Raw genomic sequence first — 21,183 nt, forward strand, 5'->3', positions numbered from 1 at the left:
ATGTTTTTAATATCTTGAATATGTGAATAATTCAGAAATATAGAATAAATTAAAATATAATGCTGAACCTTTGAAAATTACCATCTGTTCCCACAAGCTGGAATATAAATAGAATGACAAAGATCAAAATTCTTCTGAGTGGGTGTAATTGGCCTGCAGTTTTTGGTGTGTATGTAACAAGAGTTGAGTTTTGTTTTTTGTTGTCGCCCCCCCCCCCCCCCCCCCCCCGAAAACCCTATTACGGCGGCATCAGTTGCAATTCCATAGTCAAGGTTGCCTTCAGACTTCTGTCATAATCCCTATTTTTTTTACCCATCTCTTCTCTTTTCCTCCCTCCCCATTCCAATGTTTGTCTGGAGGAATATTTTCTGGGAAAACTTCTTAACCCTAACATTCAAAACTTTATATTGTGATGAATCCAAAATGAGGATTTTATAAAATCTTGCATCACTGACCCCCTCACCCTATTCCTCAGCATCTCTTCTCATCACAGGCTTGTGTTTAGAACTCCTAAACTGACACATGTAAATTTGCGTGCGCACATATTATTTTTCTGGTGTTGAGCTAAACCTTTTAAGCAAATATTCAATATGAACCAAACCCCTGTCAGGCAGACAGCCCACTGTGTAAAGATGTGTACACATGACATGACCAAGCTGCTTAAATGAGCTAGGGATTTATAATCTTTCTGAGGTATAAAATAACACTCCTTTACTTGCTCAGAGTGTCTTAAGGAGGGTCCTGCTGTCCTAGGGCTCCCTGGCACCCATGTTATCTTTCTGCGTATTTCCCACCTGGCCCCTGCCATCTCAGCTACCTCTCTGCTTCCCACAAAGCTCCCAGCCTCTCTGCTTGCCTACTTCACTTGCCTTTGGGAGGCTTATCAGCTCCCTTAACAGATTCAGTGGTTTTCTGTGTGCACATGTACAGAAACTTTGAGCTCTTCCATTTCCCCTATCTTCTTTAACCCCCTCCTCCAAACTCTACTTCTGTGCTACTCATTGACACCCCCCAACATAACCACTCCAACACAGTCTATGCCATCTCTCTCCTTCTCCCTCCCCCTTACCCCCACTCCTCCAGGCTATGTCCCTTGTTGTGGTCCAGATTAAACATTTAAAACTGGATTGGGGTGTGTATGGAAGTGGCAGGAAATAGGGGTTGGAGAATGGAGGGAGGGAACTGGTGCAGTATGAATGCAGAACAAGCTGAATAGTGGGAGTACACTGGAGGAGATGGGCAGCAAAGGCCTGTGGGGGTTAGCAAGAAAGCTTTTGAAGTTAGAAGTGACTGTCCCCACAGAGATCTTAGCATGTCTATAGAGCAGTTGCCTTTAGGTTGTGGTGTAAAGGCAGTCACCCTGATGATCTTTTGATGTCTGCATACAAACAACCAAGCCTTTAATTTCAACAAGTGCCTATTCCTCTCTATTTCTGTTCCATCTGACCAGCCTACTGTTGATCAGTTCCTGTCCCTTCAGATGTCAACAAGGTCAGCACCTTCTTTGAGGGTTTCTGGAGGGTGTCTGCCCGGCAGAGCTCTGAGCTCCATGAAAGTTCTGCTCACTGCTTGGAGGTCCACTGGAATGGTGGACAACTAATTACAAATTCAAGAAAAGTGCTGACCTTGCACAAAGACTAGCAGGTGGGGTTGGTAACCAATAGACTGACCCTTTTCATGTTTACTCTCTGCCTACCCACCCACCTCTGGCACCCTGGCCCACATCCAAAATAATATTTAGGCTTCCAACTTCCATTGATTTCAGTGGAAGTTAGGAAACTAAATATCTTTGTGCATCTGAGCCCTGAAACCTCCCTCTGCTTTTTTTGAATCTCCATGAGGATTTACTCTTGCATTCTTCTTGAGGAAGGGTGAGGTGGTGTCCCCCTCTTTTTAACAAGGAGAGGACACTCTTCATCTCCCAATTCTCCAGAGGATGAAAACATTAGGGGAAAGACCTCAGCTCTTTGCTAACTTAGTGGAGGATGGGTTCTTACCTAGCCTCTTGTGGGCAAGACTGGGGAAGCCTTACCTCAATGGGTAAAGTTTTCCTGGGTTTGGGGAATCCCCACGGCAGACCTCACTAAGAATACGAGGCTCTGTGTTAGGAATCCCTAACCAACTATAGATAGTGATTTCCTGCTCACTGGGTTGATGTTTATATGGCCCGGCCCTCATCCCTGCAGCCTCTTCCACCTTCATTTCTATCTCCTCTCTCTTGCCTTCCTCCTAGCTAACCAAAATTTCACTCCCTGCAAATAATATCCCCAGCACCCTGCTGCCTCCCCTTTTCGCTTATCTCTCCCATAATTCCCTTCTGCATTGCCGCCACCTCATGAAGTTTCCACCTGCTTTTTCTCTCTGCACCACTGACTGCTTTGGGGTAACTTTCAAATGCTTTGCTGCTTTAGCAGGATTTTGTAAAATGAATCAAGAAGTGATATGTGCTTTGCTTACATTGACCAGGAAAACTGTGTTAGTATCTTGCTAGAAAAAACAGTGTTTGGACACTGTTATAGTTATTAGCTTCAGTGTTGACATAGGCAAAGTCTGACAAATTTCTTCCCCCAAATCACCAGCTTTGTCTATTAAAAAAATCTTCATTTAAGTGCTGTACATTCTTCATCTAACAGGTGCTGCTACAATTTTATATTGTCTTTTTGTTTTCAAGAATCTGTCACTTTGTACAGCAGCTCTTATGTACATCCTGAGTAGAGATCGTTTGAACATGGATCTAGACAGAGCTAGTCTAGATCTGATGATTCGTCTTTTGGAGTTAGAGCAAGACGCTTCTTCTGCCAAGCTGCTTAATGAAAAAGACATGAACAAAATTAAGGAAAAAATCCGGAGGCTCTGTGAAACTGTTCACAACAAACATCTTGATCTCGAAAACATCACGGTGAGTTTCATGATTGTGTGTGAAGGATCTGTTTTAAAACTAATCTAAAGTGAAATGCCTGGTAAAACGAAACTTATTAGCAACAGCTATCTTTCAATGCTTGTTACAACTAAGTGTTTACGTTGTGATGCTCTATTAGGGGGCCAAGAGTAGTCTGAATTTTCATCTGTTTTCTGTATAGAAAATCTTCTTCTTATGTGCAGTACATACTTTTTCATCTTTAAATTTACAAATTCTTTTCTAGACCAAGGCTACTCTAAATCTATACAATAAGCTACAATAGTTCTGCAGTTGTCTGCAGTTCACCAAATTATAGTCCTATTTTAGCTAGTAACAGGTTTATAATTATTTAAGAAATAAACATGAGCTTATAAAGTTTTGGTAGCAGTATTTGCTTCCAGACTGTGTCCGAGTTTTGATCTACTATATATGATTAATATGTCATGCATCAAAATTAGGTAAAAATAACACTAATGGTTTGTCTGTAGAAGGGTAAAATTCACAGTTAAAGCTGAAATTATTCTCAAGCTGCTCCAGGTGTGTTGTATCAACAAGCAGTTAAATAGTTATGCAATATCCAAGTGTAATGTGATGAGGTAAAGATTTTGATTCTTCTAAATACCCTTGCTTTTCTGGGCCTTTTAAAGTTCTTACATAAGAACTGTCATCCCAGATTGGGCCAGCAGTCCAATTATTCCAAAATCTTGCCTCCCAACAGTGACCAGTACCAGTTTATTCAGGTGCTTTCCTTTGTTATACAGTGGGGATGGAAAGCCCAAAAAGATACTGAAAAAAGAGGAGGGAGTTTTCCTGTTTGAGTACTGTTCAAATACGTTTTTGTCAATGGATTGCTTGACTAAACTTCAACCAGCCCTTTTGTACTACTAATACACATTTCTAACACTCTGAAATGGAGCGTCTATATACCATTTTGATTTGATGTAAAATACATGAACAATTTATACATCCAATTTGGTAGCCATAGTATAAACTGCAGTGTATTTATAAATTGTGTAGATGCAAATAGCACCTTACTTCAGTTGTAAGATCCTCTATAAGTTTAAAGTAGGGCTGTCAATTAATCGCAGTTAACGCACATGATTAATTCAAAAAAATTAATCGTGGTTAAAAAAATCACAATTAATCAGTTTTAATTGCCCTGTCAAGCAATAGAATACCGAGTGAAATTTATTAAATATTTTTGGATGTTTTCCTACATTTTCAAATATATTGATTTCAGTTACAACACAGAATGCAAAATATACAGTCCTCGCTTTATGACTCTTGATTAAATATCTACACTGTAAAAATGACAGACAAAAGAAATACTATTTTTTTTCAGTTCAACTCATACAAGTACTGTAGAGCAATCTCTTTATGGTAAAAGTGCAACTTACAAATGTAAATATATTTTTTTAACTGCCCTCTAAAACAAAACAATGTAAAACTTTAGAGCCTACAATCCATTCAGTCCTACTTCTTGTTCAGCCAATCGTGAAGACAAACAAGTTTGTTTACATTTATGGGACATAATGCTGCTTGCTTATTATTTACAATGTCACCTAAAAGTGAGAACAGGCATTGGCATGGCACTTCAGTAGCCATCATTACAAGGTATTTACATACTAAATATGCTAAACATTCGTATGCCCCTTCATGCTTCAGCCATCATTCCAGAGGACATGCTTCCATGCAGATGATGCTCATTAAAAAAATAATGCATTTAATTAAATTTGTGACTGAACTCCTTGGGGGACAAGTGTATGTCTCCTGCTCTGTTTTACTCACATTCTGCCATATATTTCATGTTATAGCAGTCTCGGATGATGATCCAGCACATGTTGTTTGTTTTTGAGAACACTTTCACTGCAGATTTGACAAAACTCAAAGAAGGTACGAATGTGAGATTTCTGAAGATAGCTACGGCACTCGACCCAAGGTTTAAGAATCTGAAGTGCCTTCCAAAAACTGAGAGGGACTAGGTGTGGAGCATGCTTTCAGAAGTCTTAAAAGAGAAACACTCCAATGTGGAAACTACAGAACCCAAACCATCAAAAAAAGAAAATCAACTTTCTGCTGGAGGCATTTGACTCAGATGACGAAAATGAACGTGTGTCGGTCCACACTGCTTTGGATAGTTATCGAGCAGGACCAGTCATCAGAATGGTCACATGTCTTCGGGATTGGTGGTTGACGCATGAAGGGACATATGATTCTTTAGGGCATTTGGCACATAGATATCTTGTGACGTTGGCTACAACAGTGCCATGAATGCCTGTTCTCACTTTCAGGTGACATTGTGAACAAGAAGCGGGCAGCATTATCTCCTGCAAATGTAAACAAACTTGTTTGTCTGAGCAATTGGCTGAACAAGAAGTAGGACTGAGTGGAGTTGTAGGTTCTGAAGCTTTACATTGTTTTATTTTTGAATGCAGGGTTTTTTAACATAATTCTACATTTGTAAATTCAATTTTCATCATAGAGACTTGCAATGTACTTGCAGTGGGAGAATTGAAAAATACTATTTCTTTTGTTTTTTACAGTGCAAATATCTGTAATAAAAATAAATATAAAATGAGCACTATACAGTTAGTATCCTGTGTTGTAATTGAAATCAATATATTTGAAAATGTAGAAAACATCTAAAAATATTTAAATAAATGGTATTCTGTTATTGTTTAACAGTGCGATTAATATTTTTAATCCCTTGACAGCCCTAGTTTAAAGCTGCTGGCATGAGACTTTTCTTGCTAGTTTCATCCTAGCACAAATAATAATGGATAGGTTATAAGCCTTTCAAAATTCTATGTTTAAAAGAAATGCGAACACACTGAGTAGGACCTTGGACTAGCTGGACCACTGGTCTGATCTGGAACAGTACAACTGATACTGTAGTATGTTACCCCTAGATGGTATGACTAATATAACCTATTTTTCAGTGTAACAAATGTTACTATAAGCTTCAGTTTTTCCTCAGTGTTAAGTTGTGTAATACATTTTCCTTAATGCTTTTTAGGTTTTTTGTTTTGAATTTTACCACAATTTTTCAGTCTGATACTTTTTTAAAATCAGTTTTTGTCAAAAATCTGTGGATTGACGTTCTTAGAGGTGTTATCTCTAGACATAGCATCTTCAGCTGTTAGCAGTAATCCCCAAATTACATTATGTGTTCCATTTTACACAGATTAAAAGAAAACATGCCTTGCCTTGGCTTTTCCATTTGCATGGTTTTTTTGGTAATTCTGTCATTCTTCCTCTTAGTTTTCTCAAACTTTCAGTTATGGAACAAATTGAAATTGGCATTAGAAGACAATATTCTATGTCAGTGAAAGGAGTTGAATTGTTTTAAGGAAAATAATCTGACCTTATGGCTGCTAGCTACAGCTAAGGGGTTTATGATGACCTAACACAATATGGTTGGCATTTCAGTTTTAGGTGATTAGTATTTCTTAGGCTTTTTAACACATGGTTATGGACCTAAGAATGTTCTGGTCTTCAGATGTCCTGAGGCTGAATTGGAGGTCAATTTTATTTGTTTTAATTTGGCTGTTTAGTTCACAGCTAAACAAACAACCTTACGATATGTTGCCAAAATACATTGCGTTTCCAGGCAACATCTAGTCCTGAAATGTCCAGCTACAAATTGGTGGCATTCTCAGAGTCCTATTCCATGTCTGTTCTGGCACCAAGGAGACTGACTTGGTTGACGTAATTTTTATCCAAAATAGTGCAAATTCTGACTAGACAATCTTCTGTTTTGCCTTCCCAAATCCTCATTGTAGATATTAGGTGGTCTTTGAGTTTTCATTGCACAGGCTTAGATATTTAGGAAGTTACCTGAATGTATAGCCTTTGGGATCAGCGTAAGGGTAGTGTCATTTCCACTTAAGAGTTATCAAAATGGATTAGATTTTGCACTGAATATGTGATGGCTTGTTTCAGGTGTCAGTATGTCAATTTAGAACTCATCCTTCTAGGGTGAAGGAGGAAACCTTGATAACATGTCTCTGGAACACTTCCATCATAGCAATCTGCAGGACTTCTGTGTGAAGTTCTGTTCAGTATTTTACGCAGCATTACTCACTCCATTTGTTTGTGGACTTGGCTTGCTTTGGAAGGGCAGTTCTATGTTCTTTGTTAAAATAGATTTCATTAATTCATCTCTCAAAATATTGTGTTGCTAACTAAACTCTCACCACTGAGAGTGTATGGAGGCTACATCAAAGATGAAAAGACATTTATCTGCCTGTAACCAGTTCTTTGGGAGGGATGATTGTGCATATTTACTCTAATCTTCTACTTTCCCCTCTTCCTTGAAAAGCAATTTAACACTTTAAGAATGTTGACCTTCAGTGGAAGTGTCTGAGGCCCCATCGGGTATGTTTACAGTGTTTTTGGAGCATGTGGGAGCCATAGTCTCCCAGCTGGGTTGGCAGACTTGGGCTAGCCGTGCTCACTCTAGTGCCCCAAAATGCTGTGCACAGCAATACCCTATGTGGCCCCAGATCCCTCCATTGAAGGGTCCATAGCTGTATCCATCCATCAATTCCATAGCTGCATAAACAGTGCTTCGAAGTTGTGGCTCAGGCGTGAAGCCTAGGAGTGGGGTGGTCTTCAGTTATCTCTACTGAAAACCTTTCCTCTTTTATCTGCTCTTTTATTTGTTGTATTTATGTAGTACACATGAAATTACTAGATTTGTTTATGGCCTAGGGTTTGATTTACCTGTATCCTTAGTGTGTGATGAAAATATCAGTATTGTATTGTTGTGCAGTTCTCTATAGGTTACATATCTTGCACAGATAATTTAAAGCTATCTTTTGTTTCTGTCCATGGTTGCTGCATTGGCATTAGCCTTACTAAAGCAATCATCAAAATAAAATCTAAAATGGTTCAGCTCATGGATGCACATGTTTTGGTAAGAACATGGCAGGGAGTAATTATTTGGTAAATGCCCTCAAACTTCTAAATGTTCGCAGTATTTCTGGTGTGTCCTAAGTATTCTTTATTCTAAATATAGAAAATATTGTAAATACTGAAGGTTTTTCCCCAGTGAAACGTTGTTGTCCTGCCAATTTACCAAAAAAAAAAAAAAATTAATGATGTAAAGTCAAAACATTTTTAGCAAGAGGAGAAAGCTAATGTATCTAGAAGACAGAGAAGCAGTGTTTTCTGTGGCTCTCCTTATTTTCTGCTGCCTGGCTGATTTGGCCATTTCCTTCCTCAGTTTGGTGTTTGATAACAGGAAGCGTAAATGAAAGGAGACAGTTTGACTCTTCTAAAATATTGGCAAAATTGAGAAATATAAAAATGAAAGTGCAAAAGTATTTTTGTTATTCCCTTGTCAGTATTTGGTCAAGCTTCTTTTAAACACTTGCCAGTTTGGCTTGCTCCCTCTGGTGGCTGTTCCACACAGAGAACTTTTGTTCAGTTAGGTAATGGGATGATGAACTTCCAGTGAGCTTATGGAGTTTTTTGAGTTAAACGCTGAAATGACTTTATTTTGACAGTAGCCATGACTCTTAAGTTCCTCGAAACATAGAAATATGGACTTTGAACTACTGGATTCACTGTCCATATCTCTAGTCAATTGCTTTCAATAGACTTGTGGTGTGGATGTCTTTCAGCACAGGAGAGGCATCTGTAATGCTTGTCAAACTATTGTTCACTCATGAAATGATTTCTGTAGCTAAACAGTAGTACAATTTCTTGTTAATTCATGGATTCAGAATTATTGCATATTTTAAAGTCCCTAAGTTTATTTTTTTTTAATAGAAGGTATTTTTATATGCTGTGGTGCAGTTGTCAATGGAATTACTTTACTAATTCTAGATTCTGACTTTTTCAGACTGGGCATTTGGCAATGGAGACACTACTGTCTCTCACCTCAAAACGAGCAGGGGACTGGTTTAAAGAAGAGCTGCGACTTCTAGGTGGTCTTGATCATATTGTAGATAAAGGTATATTGAATACGTTTAGTTTCTGATGTATTAAAAAGTATAAATGAATTAGACATAGATTTATGAGGGGAAGATTTTTCCTTAATTTGTCAGCTTTTCTTAATTTCTATTATGGTAAGAGGAAAGAAAAATGTGCATCTTCTACTTAAAACTACCAAAAAGTACGTACTTCCACATCAGATTGTTGGGAAAAATTAATGCCTCGTTAAAGTGTAACATGTTGCATTGAAAACAGATTGAATTCTAAATAGAGTGTGTGTGTGTGTGTGTGTGTGTGTGTGTGTGTGTGTTGTTTCAGGTGGATAATAGGATACCAGTTGGGCAACTTAGGAGTTTGGGTTTTGGGGAGTTGTCTGTCTTATATACCATGTATGGGTATTGGAATTCTGTTACTTCACAAAGCGCCAGTGATACCCCTTCTAGAATATTGTGTCCTTTTCCAGACTCATTTTCTTTCCAAGACACTCCAGAGAAAGTAGCTCTTCAAAAAGACATAAGTTTGAGCTCCTTTGAGATACTTGTAGGTGCACTTTGCTCGAAGTGTGGTGAAAATATGGGAAGGAAGGCCTCTGTTGAAACAAATATCAATGAGTTGGAGAAGGCTAGCTCTTGAAATTGAGTAAAAGAGAGTAAAAAAGCAATGAGCTGGTGCTGAGAGTTTTGAGATGCAAGCTTGCCAATTCCTTATGTCTTACTTTGGTTTCGCTTCAGAAGGTTTGTATTGTACAGTGTTAGATATCTCTGCTTCTTTACTCGTCAAAAAATGTGCTGAGTCATCTACAGCTCTGTGCCATAGGAGTTTGCTGTAGAATCTCTTCTTGGTCAATAGAAAAATAAACTTGTTTTTCTCTCCTCTTGACAAACCTATTTAAGTGTTTTCCATCTTTTAAATAATAGTATGGAGGAGTCTTTATTCACATCATTATTGTTTGGCAGCTGATGTTTTGTGTTACTTTGGCATACATAAAATATCCGAGACCATGCTAAAAGTGTTTCTTTAAAAGGATTTTACTATGATAAATAGAACACTTTTTGAAATACTAATTCATTTTATGATCACCACACTCCTATTAATAAAGCAACTTTGTAAAAGTGTGACAAATAGGGTTGATGAGGTATTGGGAGAATTGCTGTTACTGTATGCATTGCTCTTTGTACTTTTACAAGTACAGGTTTCAGAAAGACCTCTTTAATGCTGCTCTCTTTATTACTTAGTCAAAGAATGTGTGGATCACCTAAGCAGTGACGAAAACGAAGAAAAATTGGTTGCTTCATTATGGGGAGCAGAAAGATGTTTACGGGTCTTAGAAAGCGTAAGTATGAGCAGGTATAGTGTCTTCCTGATGGGATAATTGATTTTTTTTCTGCTGAATTATTGCACATAGTTGCTCTGTTTATGACACCAGAGATGGATTCGTATGAGATGATGGGGTCCTGTAGGACCTAACTGAGATGGGCATTCTGTGGATTTCTGTGGGGCCAGGTACAGGATAAAATCTTAGGAGAACATTGTCACAAAAAAGTAAAAATACACATGGAGAATAAGGTTTTCAAGTGGCAATTTCAATCTTGCCTTCTGACTGGTTTTTGTAAATATTGATGAGGAAATAAAGTGGTGAGTAAAGAAGAGAAATATTGTGTGTTCCTTCCTTCTTCCCACAAAAGGTCAGTCCTAATACTGTTGTTGTTTTTTTGTTTTTCCTTTTTAGGTAACCGTGCATAACCCAGAGAATCAAAGCTACTTGATAGCATACAAAGACTCTCAGCTCATAGTCTCATCAGCTAAGTAAGTTCTCATAAGACGATATTTTTGTACATGGTATGACAAAAATAAGCACAGGCCATGGTTACAATGTATGCTTATTCCCCTAGAATTTCCAAATATTGCTACAACCAGTGGAATGGAAATGGTGGTAGCTAAGTGAATATAGACAAAATACTATCACTTGCCTGGAGCACACTCTCTACACTAGTGCTCGCAATGGTGGGAAATTGAAGTGGGGGGGAAAAGGCCAGTGTAAACATAGCTAACATAAAATCAGTAATGCTTTACTATTGTTAAAATAGTTTAGAATAAAACTATTACGTTGCTACTATTTTCTCTTCATGAGAAAAGTAGTGAATATTCTGTGCCAAGACTTTTTCTGGGCATATGAGGTGTGGACCATTAGAAAGCTAGTGCTGGTTACCTGATTTGCAAGCTGCCTGGGTTCTGATACAAGTGAGAGAAGCTGGCTATGTTCCAAAGAATTGGCTTAGAATTGGCATAGTGGAATTCTGTTCTTCTCTACACTTTGCCATCTGTGGAATTTGGAGGAATTCTCAACTAGCCAGTTGCTACTAGATTGCATCCCATTTGTACCACTCGGAGGATAAAAAGGAGATAAAACTGGGCTGAGAATCCGACCCTACCTAGCCAATGGAAGCATGCTTTGGTATTAGTATCTCAAGCATGATTGGCAGGTAAATCGGACATTTTGAGTGAGTACTTGGAAAAAAAAAAAAAATCTCCTATGTAGTGTTCTATTTAGACCTTTGTGTATTTGTGATTTAGATCCTGGTTCTCAACTGCATTTTCCCAGTTTTATATGTAACTGCCGAAATCCATGAAATTGTATGTTATGCTGTTACGGACTCACTCTTGGCCCCGTGTGGGGAACCCCCTTCAGTGTGACAGCCCTTCTCGGGGGTCTACTCTCTCTCGGGGTTAAGCCTCTCCGCCTCCTGGATCCGCACCTCTCTGAGCCTTAGCATGCCTGTCTCTTGCTGTGGGTCCCCTCAGAGAGTCCACTCGCTCTGGATCCTCGGGGCCTCCACTCCAACCCTGTTCTCTAGACCAGAGTGACTCTCAGCGTAAAACAGGAGGGTTTACTGAGTGTCTGAACACAGCATAGGAAACTCTCAGGGCCCTCAAGCCTGGCCTCCCTCAGCACAGCACATCTAAGTCTCCCCTGCATCCAAGTGGGCTCTGTCTTCTCTCTCTCTTCAGCCCCAAGCCCCCCTGCTTCCCAGCTGGGCATCTGATATCACCTCCTCCAAACCCCACCTGTATCCATTGTCTTCTTTCCAGGTAAACAGGGTCACCCAGGCCTCCTCTCCTCTCAGCTGTCCTCTGGCCCCCTCTGGCTGGAACCTGCTGGTCAGGTCACTGGAATCCTCTCTTCGCAGCCCATTGTCCTCCCACTGGCCAGAATCGGCTGTGGCTCCCGAGCTGGGCCTCCCGGTCATCAGTCACTGGGGTACTCATTCTCCAGGCCATTGGCTGGGATCCCAGGTTCCCTCGCTGGTCCTCTGTAACAACAAACTCCCTCTCCCATCACCTTGTTAAACCAGTAACACCCAGGGAAACTGTGTCCCACCCCTACTGCATGCAAATAATTGAAAAAAAAAAACAAGAACACCCCCCACGCCACCCCCACTTTGTCACATATGCCAACATAAACTTGATCTAAAGTAAAGAATCAAGTTCATAGTCTAGGGTTCTGATGAAGTGTATTGTATCTTGGTGGAAAGTCAGTTGGCATTTATTTAATTATTGTGAAATGGAGGTAATTAACTCTGGCACATACAGAACAAAAAATTAATTTTAGAGTACATTTAGATAATATAGAACACATTTTGCATAGACATCACATTTATATCATTTTTTTCATCATGCACATATAATGAAAGATAAAATGCCCTGGTACTTTTACTTAATTATGTCTTCTCTGCATTTTCTATCTTCAGAGCATTGCAGCATTGTGAGGAGTTGATCCAGCGATATAACCGTGCTGAAGACAGCATCTGTTTACCATACAGCAAGCCTTTGCCTCACCAGAATGTAACTAATCATGTGGGTAAAGCAGTGGAAGATTGCATGAGGGCCATCATTGGTGTCTTACTTAACTTAACAAATGATAATGGTAAGGGATCTTTCCAGAGCTTGCATTTGTATATCAAACAGTATAAGGTAGGCCATTCCTACCAACCATGTTTAGCCTCCTAAATTCTATAGTAATTTGCTCATGTATGCTGGATCTTAGCAATACAGTAACCAGTAATTGTCACCAGAAATTGGATGGGGACTGGGAAATAGATTGTTAATAAGAAAAGCGTCTTGGACAAACTAATTGTTTTTTAGAAAAGATTGTTTTGTTAATGTTTCCATGCTATTAAAAAATTGTTTAAAAATTTAGAAGCTTGACCACTTTTTTTTTTTTTTTTTTTAAACAGAGTGGGGCAGCACAAAAACGGGTGAACAAGATGGTCTGATAGGCACAGCTATGAATTGTGTGCTTCAAGTTCCAAAGTTCCTACCTCAAGAACAGAGATTTGATATTCGGGTGTTGGTAAGATACCATTCTTTAAACTAAGAGTAGTAAAAAGACCCTTTGTTTTATTAATATAAAGAATGAGTTTGCCCCAGTCTTATGTGTATTGAACTACTTCAGTTTTTCATGATGACTTCCATATTCTAAAGTTTTTACTGAGCTTTTTCTCAAGAAAATGTCACACTGAAGTCAATGGAAGCATTACCTCTGTATGGTCTGAGGAAACACTGTTTAATAACTTAAGGATTTGTTGCCTAAACATTACCCAAATCATGAAAAATAAGAATTTCAGGAGTAACCAACACTGAATTTGAAGGAATAAACTTGGCACTGTACAAGGATTTTTAAGGTGCCCATTATGTGACTACAGTCTGTAACAAAGCTTTTAAAAATTAGGTCAAACTGTGTGCGAATAGAATGCCTAGAAATGTTTCTTTACAAACAGATGTTTGACATTACAAAATGAGAATTTAGAATGAAATGGGAGCCGTACAGTACAAAATCTTTGTTGATGAAGTAATCCATATATATTTAATGTGGTAAAAGTCCACTGTTAATTGGGTGAACAGGAGACATCACCTTAGACTCACTTTAGAAGAAAAAAACTCTCATTTCAGTGTCCATTCAAGTTTAGAAGTACAGTATATGTAGTCAGTTTGGGACAGGTTTTGTTTGCTGAATGTACTTTGCTTCTCTTTTGACAGTAGTGAAGTAAATCTACGTGGCATAAATGGCAAAAGATAAAATGCATCGGCCAAGTTTTTCAAAAAAGCGAGCCAAAAGTTAGGCTTCTATATCTCTATTATAAATAAGGGGCCAGAGCTTCGAAAGTGCTGAGAGAAGCTTTGTGTACTCATCATTCTTGAAAATCTGGCCACTTATTCAGGTGCCTAAATATGGATGTGGGAACTTAACTTCTGATTCTAATTTTTTTTAATTTGGCCATATTCTGTACATCAGACCATTTGATAAAGGAGTACCCATACCTTGGTGAGCACCACACAGCTAAAGTATAAAAATGGTATTTATCAGTGCATCTGGATCCTTTTTTTCCTCATTGTAGATAATCTTCTTTGACTTTGATTCTTCCAGGGCTTGGGTCTGCTGATCAATCTGGTAGAGTATAGTGCTCGGAATAGACACTGTCTTGTCAATATGGAAACATCATGTTCTTTTGATTCATTCTGTTCAGGAGAAGGGGATGAGAGCATAAAGATAACTGGTCAGATTGACGCTGTTCAGGCTTTAGTACAGGTAAGTAGCAACTTTAGTCACAAAACAGTTCTCCATGTAATACTGAAGTTACTTGATTATGGAGGAAATGTGAATTAACAAGAGGCAGTGTCATGTCAAAGGTTTTTTATTCCTGTGAACCTTACAAAAATGCAGAACCTATTGTGGTTTTCCCCCCATAGCTTTCACTTAGTTATCCAGTGACAATACTTTTTCTTTTTTCAGTGCCCTCTATTGCAGAAGCTGTTTTCCATATAAAGGACAGTAGTACCATTATTTCTGACACTGAAAGGCTGCTTTTATTCACACTAAAGTTTTTTTGTGTCCAATTTATTTCTAGATTTGTTTAAACCCGCTGTAGTTCTAGTACAATATCATGAGCTACATTTGTCTTGCATACCCCCTTTCATGAATGGCTTTTCAAAATTACATCTTTATTGAATTTTAAGAAATTTACTTTGACATAACATGTTATTTACCAATATATAGCATGAATCATATCAGTTTCAATGAATCAGGATGTTCAGATTGACTAAATCATAAAAACAAAAAAAGCCATGAAGAATTATTCCTTTGTGAAACAGGCTGACACTCTATATCGGCTTATCAGGCACAAACTGGAGTTGAAGTAGCTAAATGGATTTTAATTCACACCTTTAATTATTTCAGTGCTAGTCTGTGTGTGGATGCTCTTATTTTGGATTGAGTGTCCTGTTTCAGTTTAATTACAACCACTCAATCTGAAATAAATGTCCGTATAGAGACTTCTCCTGAAATTACTACAGGTATGAATTAAAACCCATTTAGCAACTTCAGCTCCAATTTGTGCATAGATAAATCCTTAGGTCAGTACCTGTACAAAGTGAGGTGTATATATGTTGTGATAGTTTGAGGTCACTTTCAGATTTTTGCTGTTTTTTGTAGGTTGATATTTTTTCCCAGTTGTGAAACTGAAGTCACAATTTTGTTTTATTCAGAAACATGTAGTGACTCATACGTGTGAGTGTACTACAGATACAACAGACATCAGTTATTAAAGTACTACACAGAGTAATAGAAAAGAACAATGCTTAAATATACATCTCTTTGCAAAGGGCTGCTCAAAAAGGTGTTCTAGAAGTTAAACTCGGAACTGAAGTACAAACAGGGAGCTTACTGCTTATCCGGCAGCGCCAGTACAGAACTTGTTGTTTGAACTTTGTTGCTCTACTCATGCATGGAGTGGATCATTTTGGAGAGCTGGAGCAACTTAGGGGAAGGGCAAAAAATTGGCATAAAAATAAACTAAAACAGGAATTAGGAGGACACAAAAAAATAGAGATTACAGGAAAAAGACTATGAATTTGTAGGACATAAAAGGAAGGGTGGAGGAGAACAGGAAAATAAGTTAAATGCAGAGATTCCTATAAGAGTAATATCATCCTGAACGTTTTACAAATGAAAAGTGCTGTTTGGGTATTCCAGAGTGTCAAAGAAAATTTTGTATTTGTTATTCAGGAGAGAGTTTCTGACTCAAACAATTATATTAACTTGTATTTTTATCCTTCAAAGCGGTGAATCAGGTTGCCTTTGATCTTTACCATGGGGCATTCCACCCTTATTTGTCATGTATGTGTATAATCCTTTTAAAAAGAGGATAATGATCATAGAAATGTGGGACTTAATGGGACCTCAATAGGTCATTTAGTGCAGGCCCCTGCACTGAGGCAGGACTAACTATTCTCTAGATCATCCTTGATATCTTTGTCTAACGTGTTCTTAAAAACCTCCAGTGATTTTGTTCCAGTGCTTAACTACTCTTGCAGTTAGGAAGTTTTTCCTAATGTCGAACTTAAATCTCTCTTGGTGCAATTTAAGCCTATTGCTTCTTGTCCTGTCCTCAGTAGTTAAGAACAGTTTGTCATCCTTTTCTTTGTAACAGCCTTTTATGCACTTGAACGCTTTCAGTGCTAAGTGAAGTGGGAGAGTTACTTCTCTCCTGTCTTGCTTACAACACTCCTACTGAAATCCCAGAATGATGTTTGCTTTTTTGCAACAGTATTGGATTGTTGACCCATATTTAGTTTGATCCAGTATCCCGCACAGATCCTTTTCTTCAATACTCCTTGCTAGGCAGTCATTTCCCATTTTGTGTGTGTGCAATTGAGTATTCTTTCCTAAGTGTAGTACTTTGCATTTGTCCTTATTGAATTTCATTCTGTTTAATTTAGACTACTTCTAATTTAGACGACTTCTGTCTGACTACTTCTGTCAAGATAGTTTTGAATTCTAATCCTTTCCTCCAGTGTCATTAATAAGACTAATATTGAAGAATAAAACTATGGGAAGGTGTATGCATAGGAAGGGGAAATTACATTTCAAAATATTAGTGTATTGTTTCGAGTTTGGCCTATAACTGAACGTCTCCTCAAATTTTCCTACCAGCTATTCCTTGAGCGTGAACGAGCAGCACAGCTGGCAGAGAGCCAGACAGATGAGTTGATCAAAGAAGCTCCTACAGCACAGCACGATAAGAGTGGAGAATGGCAAGAGACAAGTGGAGAGATTCAGTGGGTCTCCACAGAAAAGGCAGATAATACTGAAGAGAAAGATAAGAAGGAAGAGGATGATGAAGAACTTGACCTTAATAAAGGTATATCAGTTGGTTTTGGTCAGATGAAGGGAGGGGAGTAGCTGTGTGATTGCAATATAGCTGCCTCTGTAGTGAAGATTGCGTAAGTGTTTCCATTCTAATCTCCACTTTCCAGTGACGTATAACCCCTTGGGCTGAAGTGTCCTCAGCTTGGTGTCTGTCCACATGTGAAACTTCTGAAAAGTTTTGAACAAAAGCATTTCAGTTGCTGTGGAGTATGAGGAGTGAAGGAAGCAATAATACCCTTTTCACTTTGTTGGATCCTGACCTCAATTCAGATTCTTTTCTAAAGACTTTGTTTCATTGACACATTAATACAGTAAGGTTTCCTACATAACGTTCTGGTGGCCATTTGTACACTTGCCTGAGCTTACTGTTAAACTTGAAATTGGTCTCTCTCTCTTTTCCCTTTATTTAATAGTCTCTCTTTTCCTTCTCATTTCCCCTATTCTCTCTCCTTTTTGGTTTTCTCATTTGGTTTAGTTTTTCTGCTAATCTCTTTGCCTCTTTCTTAAGTCCCGTGTTTATTTCTCTTCCACTGTCTTGCATCTCCCCATTTCCCTTTTCCTTGATTCCTTTCTATTCCCACAATATTTCTGTATGTCCCTCAGAATCTTTCCTCATCCCGACTCTCACTTTTTTCCCTGGGTCACACACCAGACAGTCTTTATCTCTCCCCACCCTTCCAATCTCCATCCACTTGCAGATGCAGCTAAAATTTGTATATGGAAATGTTTCAAGGCTTGGTGCCCTCCCAGGAGCTCTGGTATCTGCAGGGCCAGGTGGCCATGTACCTGCTCCATCTCTGGAGAATGAAGATCTTCAGATGCACAATCTCCTTTCATTTGCCTGTCCCCCTCCAGCACATTCCTTCCCCTCCAAATAGATTTCCTGTCTCACTTTTCAGCTCCACTCTCTGCCTGAATTCCTTTCTCACCACCTACGCTTCGTCTGTCCTCTTCCTCCCTTCTCCCCATTTATAGTTTGTCTTCTAGTGCTTGGTCCAAGGTGTGCCGAAAAGTCTTCTCTGGTCACTAGCTGGAAGATACTATATTAGTAGTAATAAAGAAAATATATGAAGGATAACTGATATTTAGATGAGTTGGAGGGAGGATGGTGTATCCTTCCAGATTCACATGTATTCCTATATTGATATTGTGTTATTTTGTATTGTGTGTGCACCTTACTTGTAGTAGTATTAAGTTTTTATAATAAAGCTATTTAGAGTGCATAGTGAATAACCCTGATGTTTGAGCCAATATTCCCTCTTGGTAATTAGTTCCAATATCCCAGGCCATGTGAGATTGCGCCTATGTAATGGCTGCCATGTTTAAGTACAGTAACTCCTCACTTAAAGTGGTCCTGGTTAATGTTTCGATACGTGGCTAATCAGTTAGGGGACATGCTCGTTTACAGTTGTGCAATGCTCCCTTATAACTTTGTTTGGCAGCCGCCTGCTTTGTCCACTGCTTGTAGGAAGAGCAGCCTGTTGCAGCTTAGCTGGTGGGGGCTTGGAACCAGGGTGGACCGGCAGCCCACCATCAGCTCCCTGCTCTCCTAAGTTCCCTGTTTAGCAGCTGCCCAGCAGGTTACCAGTTGTTGGCAGTTCAGCTGTCTCTCCCCCAAATGCCATGTGCTGCTCCTGCCCTCTGCCTTGGAACTGCTCCCCAGAGCCTCCTGCTTGCTGTGCAGGGGAGGGGGGAAGAGGGGAACTAATGTCAGGGTGTCCCCTCCCTCCTACTCCTGCCCCCTGATTACCCCTTCTCCATATAGAGCGGGGGAGACACAACAGGGCTCAGGATGGAGAGAGCTGGCCACAGCTGCTGTCTCAACTTCCTGATCCTTTTAAAGGCAATGTACTTAGAATGTGGTGTCAGCGTACTTAAAGGGGCAATGCCCATCTCTCTCTCTCTCCCCCCTCACTCACACACACACACATACAGGGTGTGTGTCATGCTATCTCCCCTTCCTCCATTTGTGCTGCCTTTTAGAGTGTGAGGCTACATTTAACAACAATGTGTTAACCCTTGAGGGCTCAGCCAAGTGCTAGTTCATCATTTAGCAGTAAGGCATTCCCTGGGAAATACCCCACCGTCTGACTTCACCATCTCAACCAAGCTTCACAATCATCATTGCTGTGTACAGTATTAAATTGTTTGTTTAAAACTTATACTGTGTGTGTGTGTGTGTGTGTGTGTGTGTGTGTATATATATATATGTATGTATAATGTATAATATATATAAAAAAATGTTTTTTGTCCCGTGAAAAAAATTTCCCTGGAACCTAACCCACCCTCCCCCATTTATATTTATTCTTATGGGAAAATTGGATTTGCTTAACATCATTTCGCTTAAAGTCACATTTTTCAGGAACATAACTACAACGTTAAGCAAGAAGTTACTGTATGTTATATTTTGCATATAACTTAGTTTTGTAAAGTCCTTTGAGATACCTTAGCTGTGGAAGGAATTTACTTTTGTTCTACAATAATGTAATGCTTTGAAGTGACACTGAACAATTTAGATATATTTCTAATAAGAAAGCAAACTACTTCGTAAATCATATATACTATGTAAGCAATTTTTCTTATTTCTGCAGCCCTTCAACATGCTGGGAAGCACATGGAAGACTGCATCGTGGCCTCGTACACAGCATTGCTTCTGGGCTGTCTCTGCCAGGAGAGTCCAGTAAGGAAATGAGTCAATGACTCATTCTAAAATGGTTGTAAATGTTCATTGAAGTAGCCACTTGCAGTCATGAAGTGTTTTTGTTGAGTTAGAATTTTGTGTAAGTTTACTGTATTGGGAGGGTCATGTTGGCGCATATATAGCTCAGTGCAAGGTTTGCAGAAGTATTCCATTCTAAACCGGTCTTCACTTACTATATATTTTTAATGCAATAATAATAGACAATATTGCAGGCTGGTTTTTCTTGTGATTAGTCTGTCCATAGCTGAATTTATTCTGGAAAAGAAGGAAATTGGCGAAAATGTTTATAATTATAAACTCGCTGTGTTTCAATAGTTTCAATGAGAGTTAAATGTTAGTTTTTCATATTGTTCCATCATAGTCCAAGGAATTTCATTTTTGCCAGTGATTATTAGAATGCCAAATTTGTACATGCCCGCATTCTTTGAAGATGATCACCTCTATCAGATTGGGAAACATTCTTCAGAGCTGAAATTTAAAATTTAGGAATTCAGAGTTCTAAATATAAATAAAAATTTAGTACTGCATATGTTCAGTTGTGTTCAGAAAGAAAAGAAGTGGGTGATTTTTTTTTTTTTTTTTTGACGAGGTATCAGACTTGTCAAGATATACAATGAGTTTAGATATGGTCTGAAGAGCACTGTTCTGCAGCTTCTTGCTGATTTATTATATAATCAGTTCTGGAACAGTGACAAGTGCAAGGTCAGTATTTCTCAGCCCTTAAGGAATAGAAATATTATTCCACTGGAAAGGACAGGTCTCACCCTGTCAGTAGGATACTTTTGTCTGTCTGTTTAGCCTTCAAGAATCCTTGGCAGTCTGACTTGACTTAAAATGTTATGTATAAAAACCTGTAGCAACTTCTGTTGGCTAGAGGGCTTGGTCACTTCCTGGAGGATTCTCTGCACCTTGAAATCTTTAAACCATGATTTGAGGACTTCAATAGCTCAGACATAGGTGAGAGGTTTATTGCAGGAGTGGGTGGGTGAGATTCTGTGGCCTGCATTGTGCAGGAGGTCCGACTAGATGATCCATAATGGTCCCTTCTGACCTTAATATCTATGAGTCATGAGAAGTCATCCTTGGGACTCCATTGCCAGTGGGGATTGTGGGGAAATCTTATGTGTAGTGAGAGACTTGAAGTGTAGAAACTACAGCAATAAGCAGCTCAGGAAAACATCGGGGGCGGGGGGGGAGAGAGATACTATTACACCATACATACAGACCTCTAATGTTAATTGCAATGCTTGAAAAATGTTTCGAAACTTAAGAGATGTTTGACTTCCTCAGATCAATGTGACTACTGTGAGGGAATACTTACCTGAAGGAGACTTCTCAATAATGACTGAAATGCTCAAAAAATTTCTCAGTTTCATGAATCTTACTGTAAGTATTGCATATTTTTAAGATTGCCAGATGTAGTTACTTTTCATACTT

At 38.9% G+C, this 21,183-nt stretch overlaps 1 protein-coding gene across 1 annotated transcript in view; it reads left to right on the forward strand.

Annotated features, from left to right (window-relative positions):
* The window catches only part of WAPL (WAPL cohesin release factor), a 127,969-nt gene that overhangs the window by 103,607 nt on the left and 3,179 nt on the right, over window positions 1-21,183 (forward strand). Inside the window, exons 9-18 of the mRNA XM_074958773.1 lie at window positions 2,672-2,899; window positions 8,748-8,859; window positions 10,075-10,172; window positions 10,569-10,645; window positions 12,589-12,764; window positions 13,075-13,190; window positions 14,265-14,426; window positions 16,830-17,037; window positions 19,637-19,725; window positions 21,037-21,132. Of these exons, the coding sequence (XP_074814874.1) occupies window positions 2,672-2,899; window positions 8,748-8,859; window positions 10,075-10,172; window positions 10,569-10,645; window positions 12,589-12,764; window positions 13,075-13,190; window positions 14,265-14,426; window positions 16,830-17,037; window positions 19,637-19,725; window positions 21,037-21,132 (1,362 nt within the window). The remainder of the gene's footprint in view (window positions 1-2,671; window positions 2,900-8,747; window positions 8,860-10,074; window positions 10,173-10,568; window positions 10,646-12,588; window positions 12,765-13,074; window positions 13,191-14,264; window positions 14,427-16,829; window positions 17,038-19,636; window positions 19,726-21,036; window positions 21,133-21,183) is intronic.

This window comes from Natator depressus, chromosome 7, assembly GCF_965152275.1.
Source record: "Natator depressus isolate rNatDep1 chromosome 7, rNatDep2.hap1, whole genome shotgun sequence".
NCBI classification, from domain to species: domain Eukaryota; kingdom Metazoa; phylum Chordata; order Testudines; family Cheloniidae; genus Natator; species Natator depressus.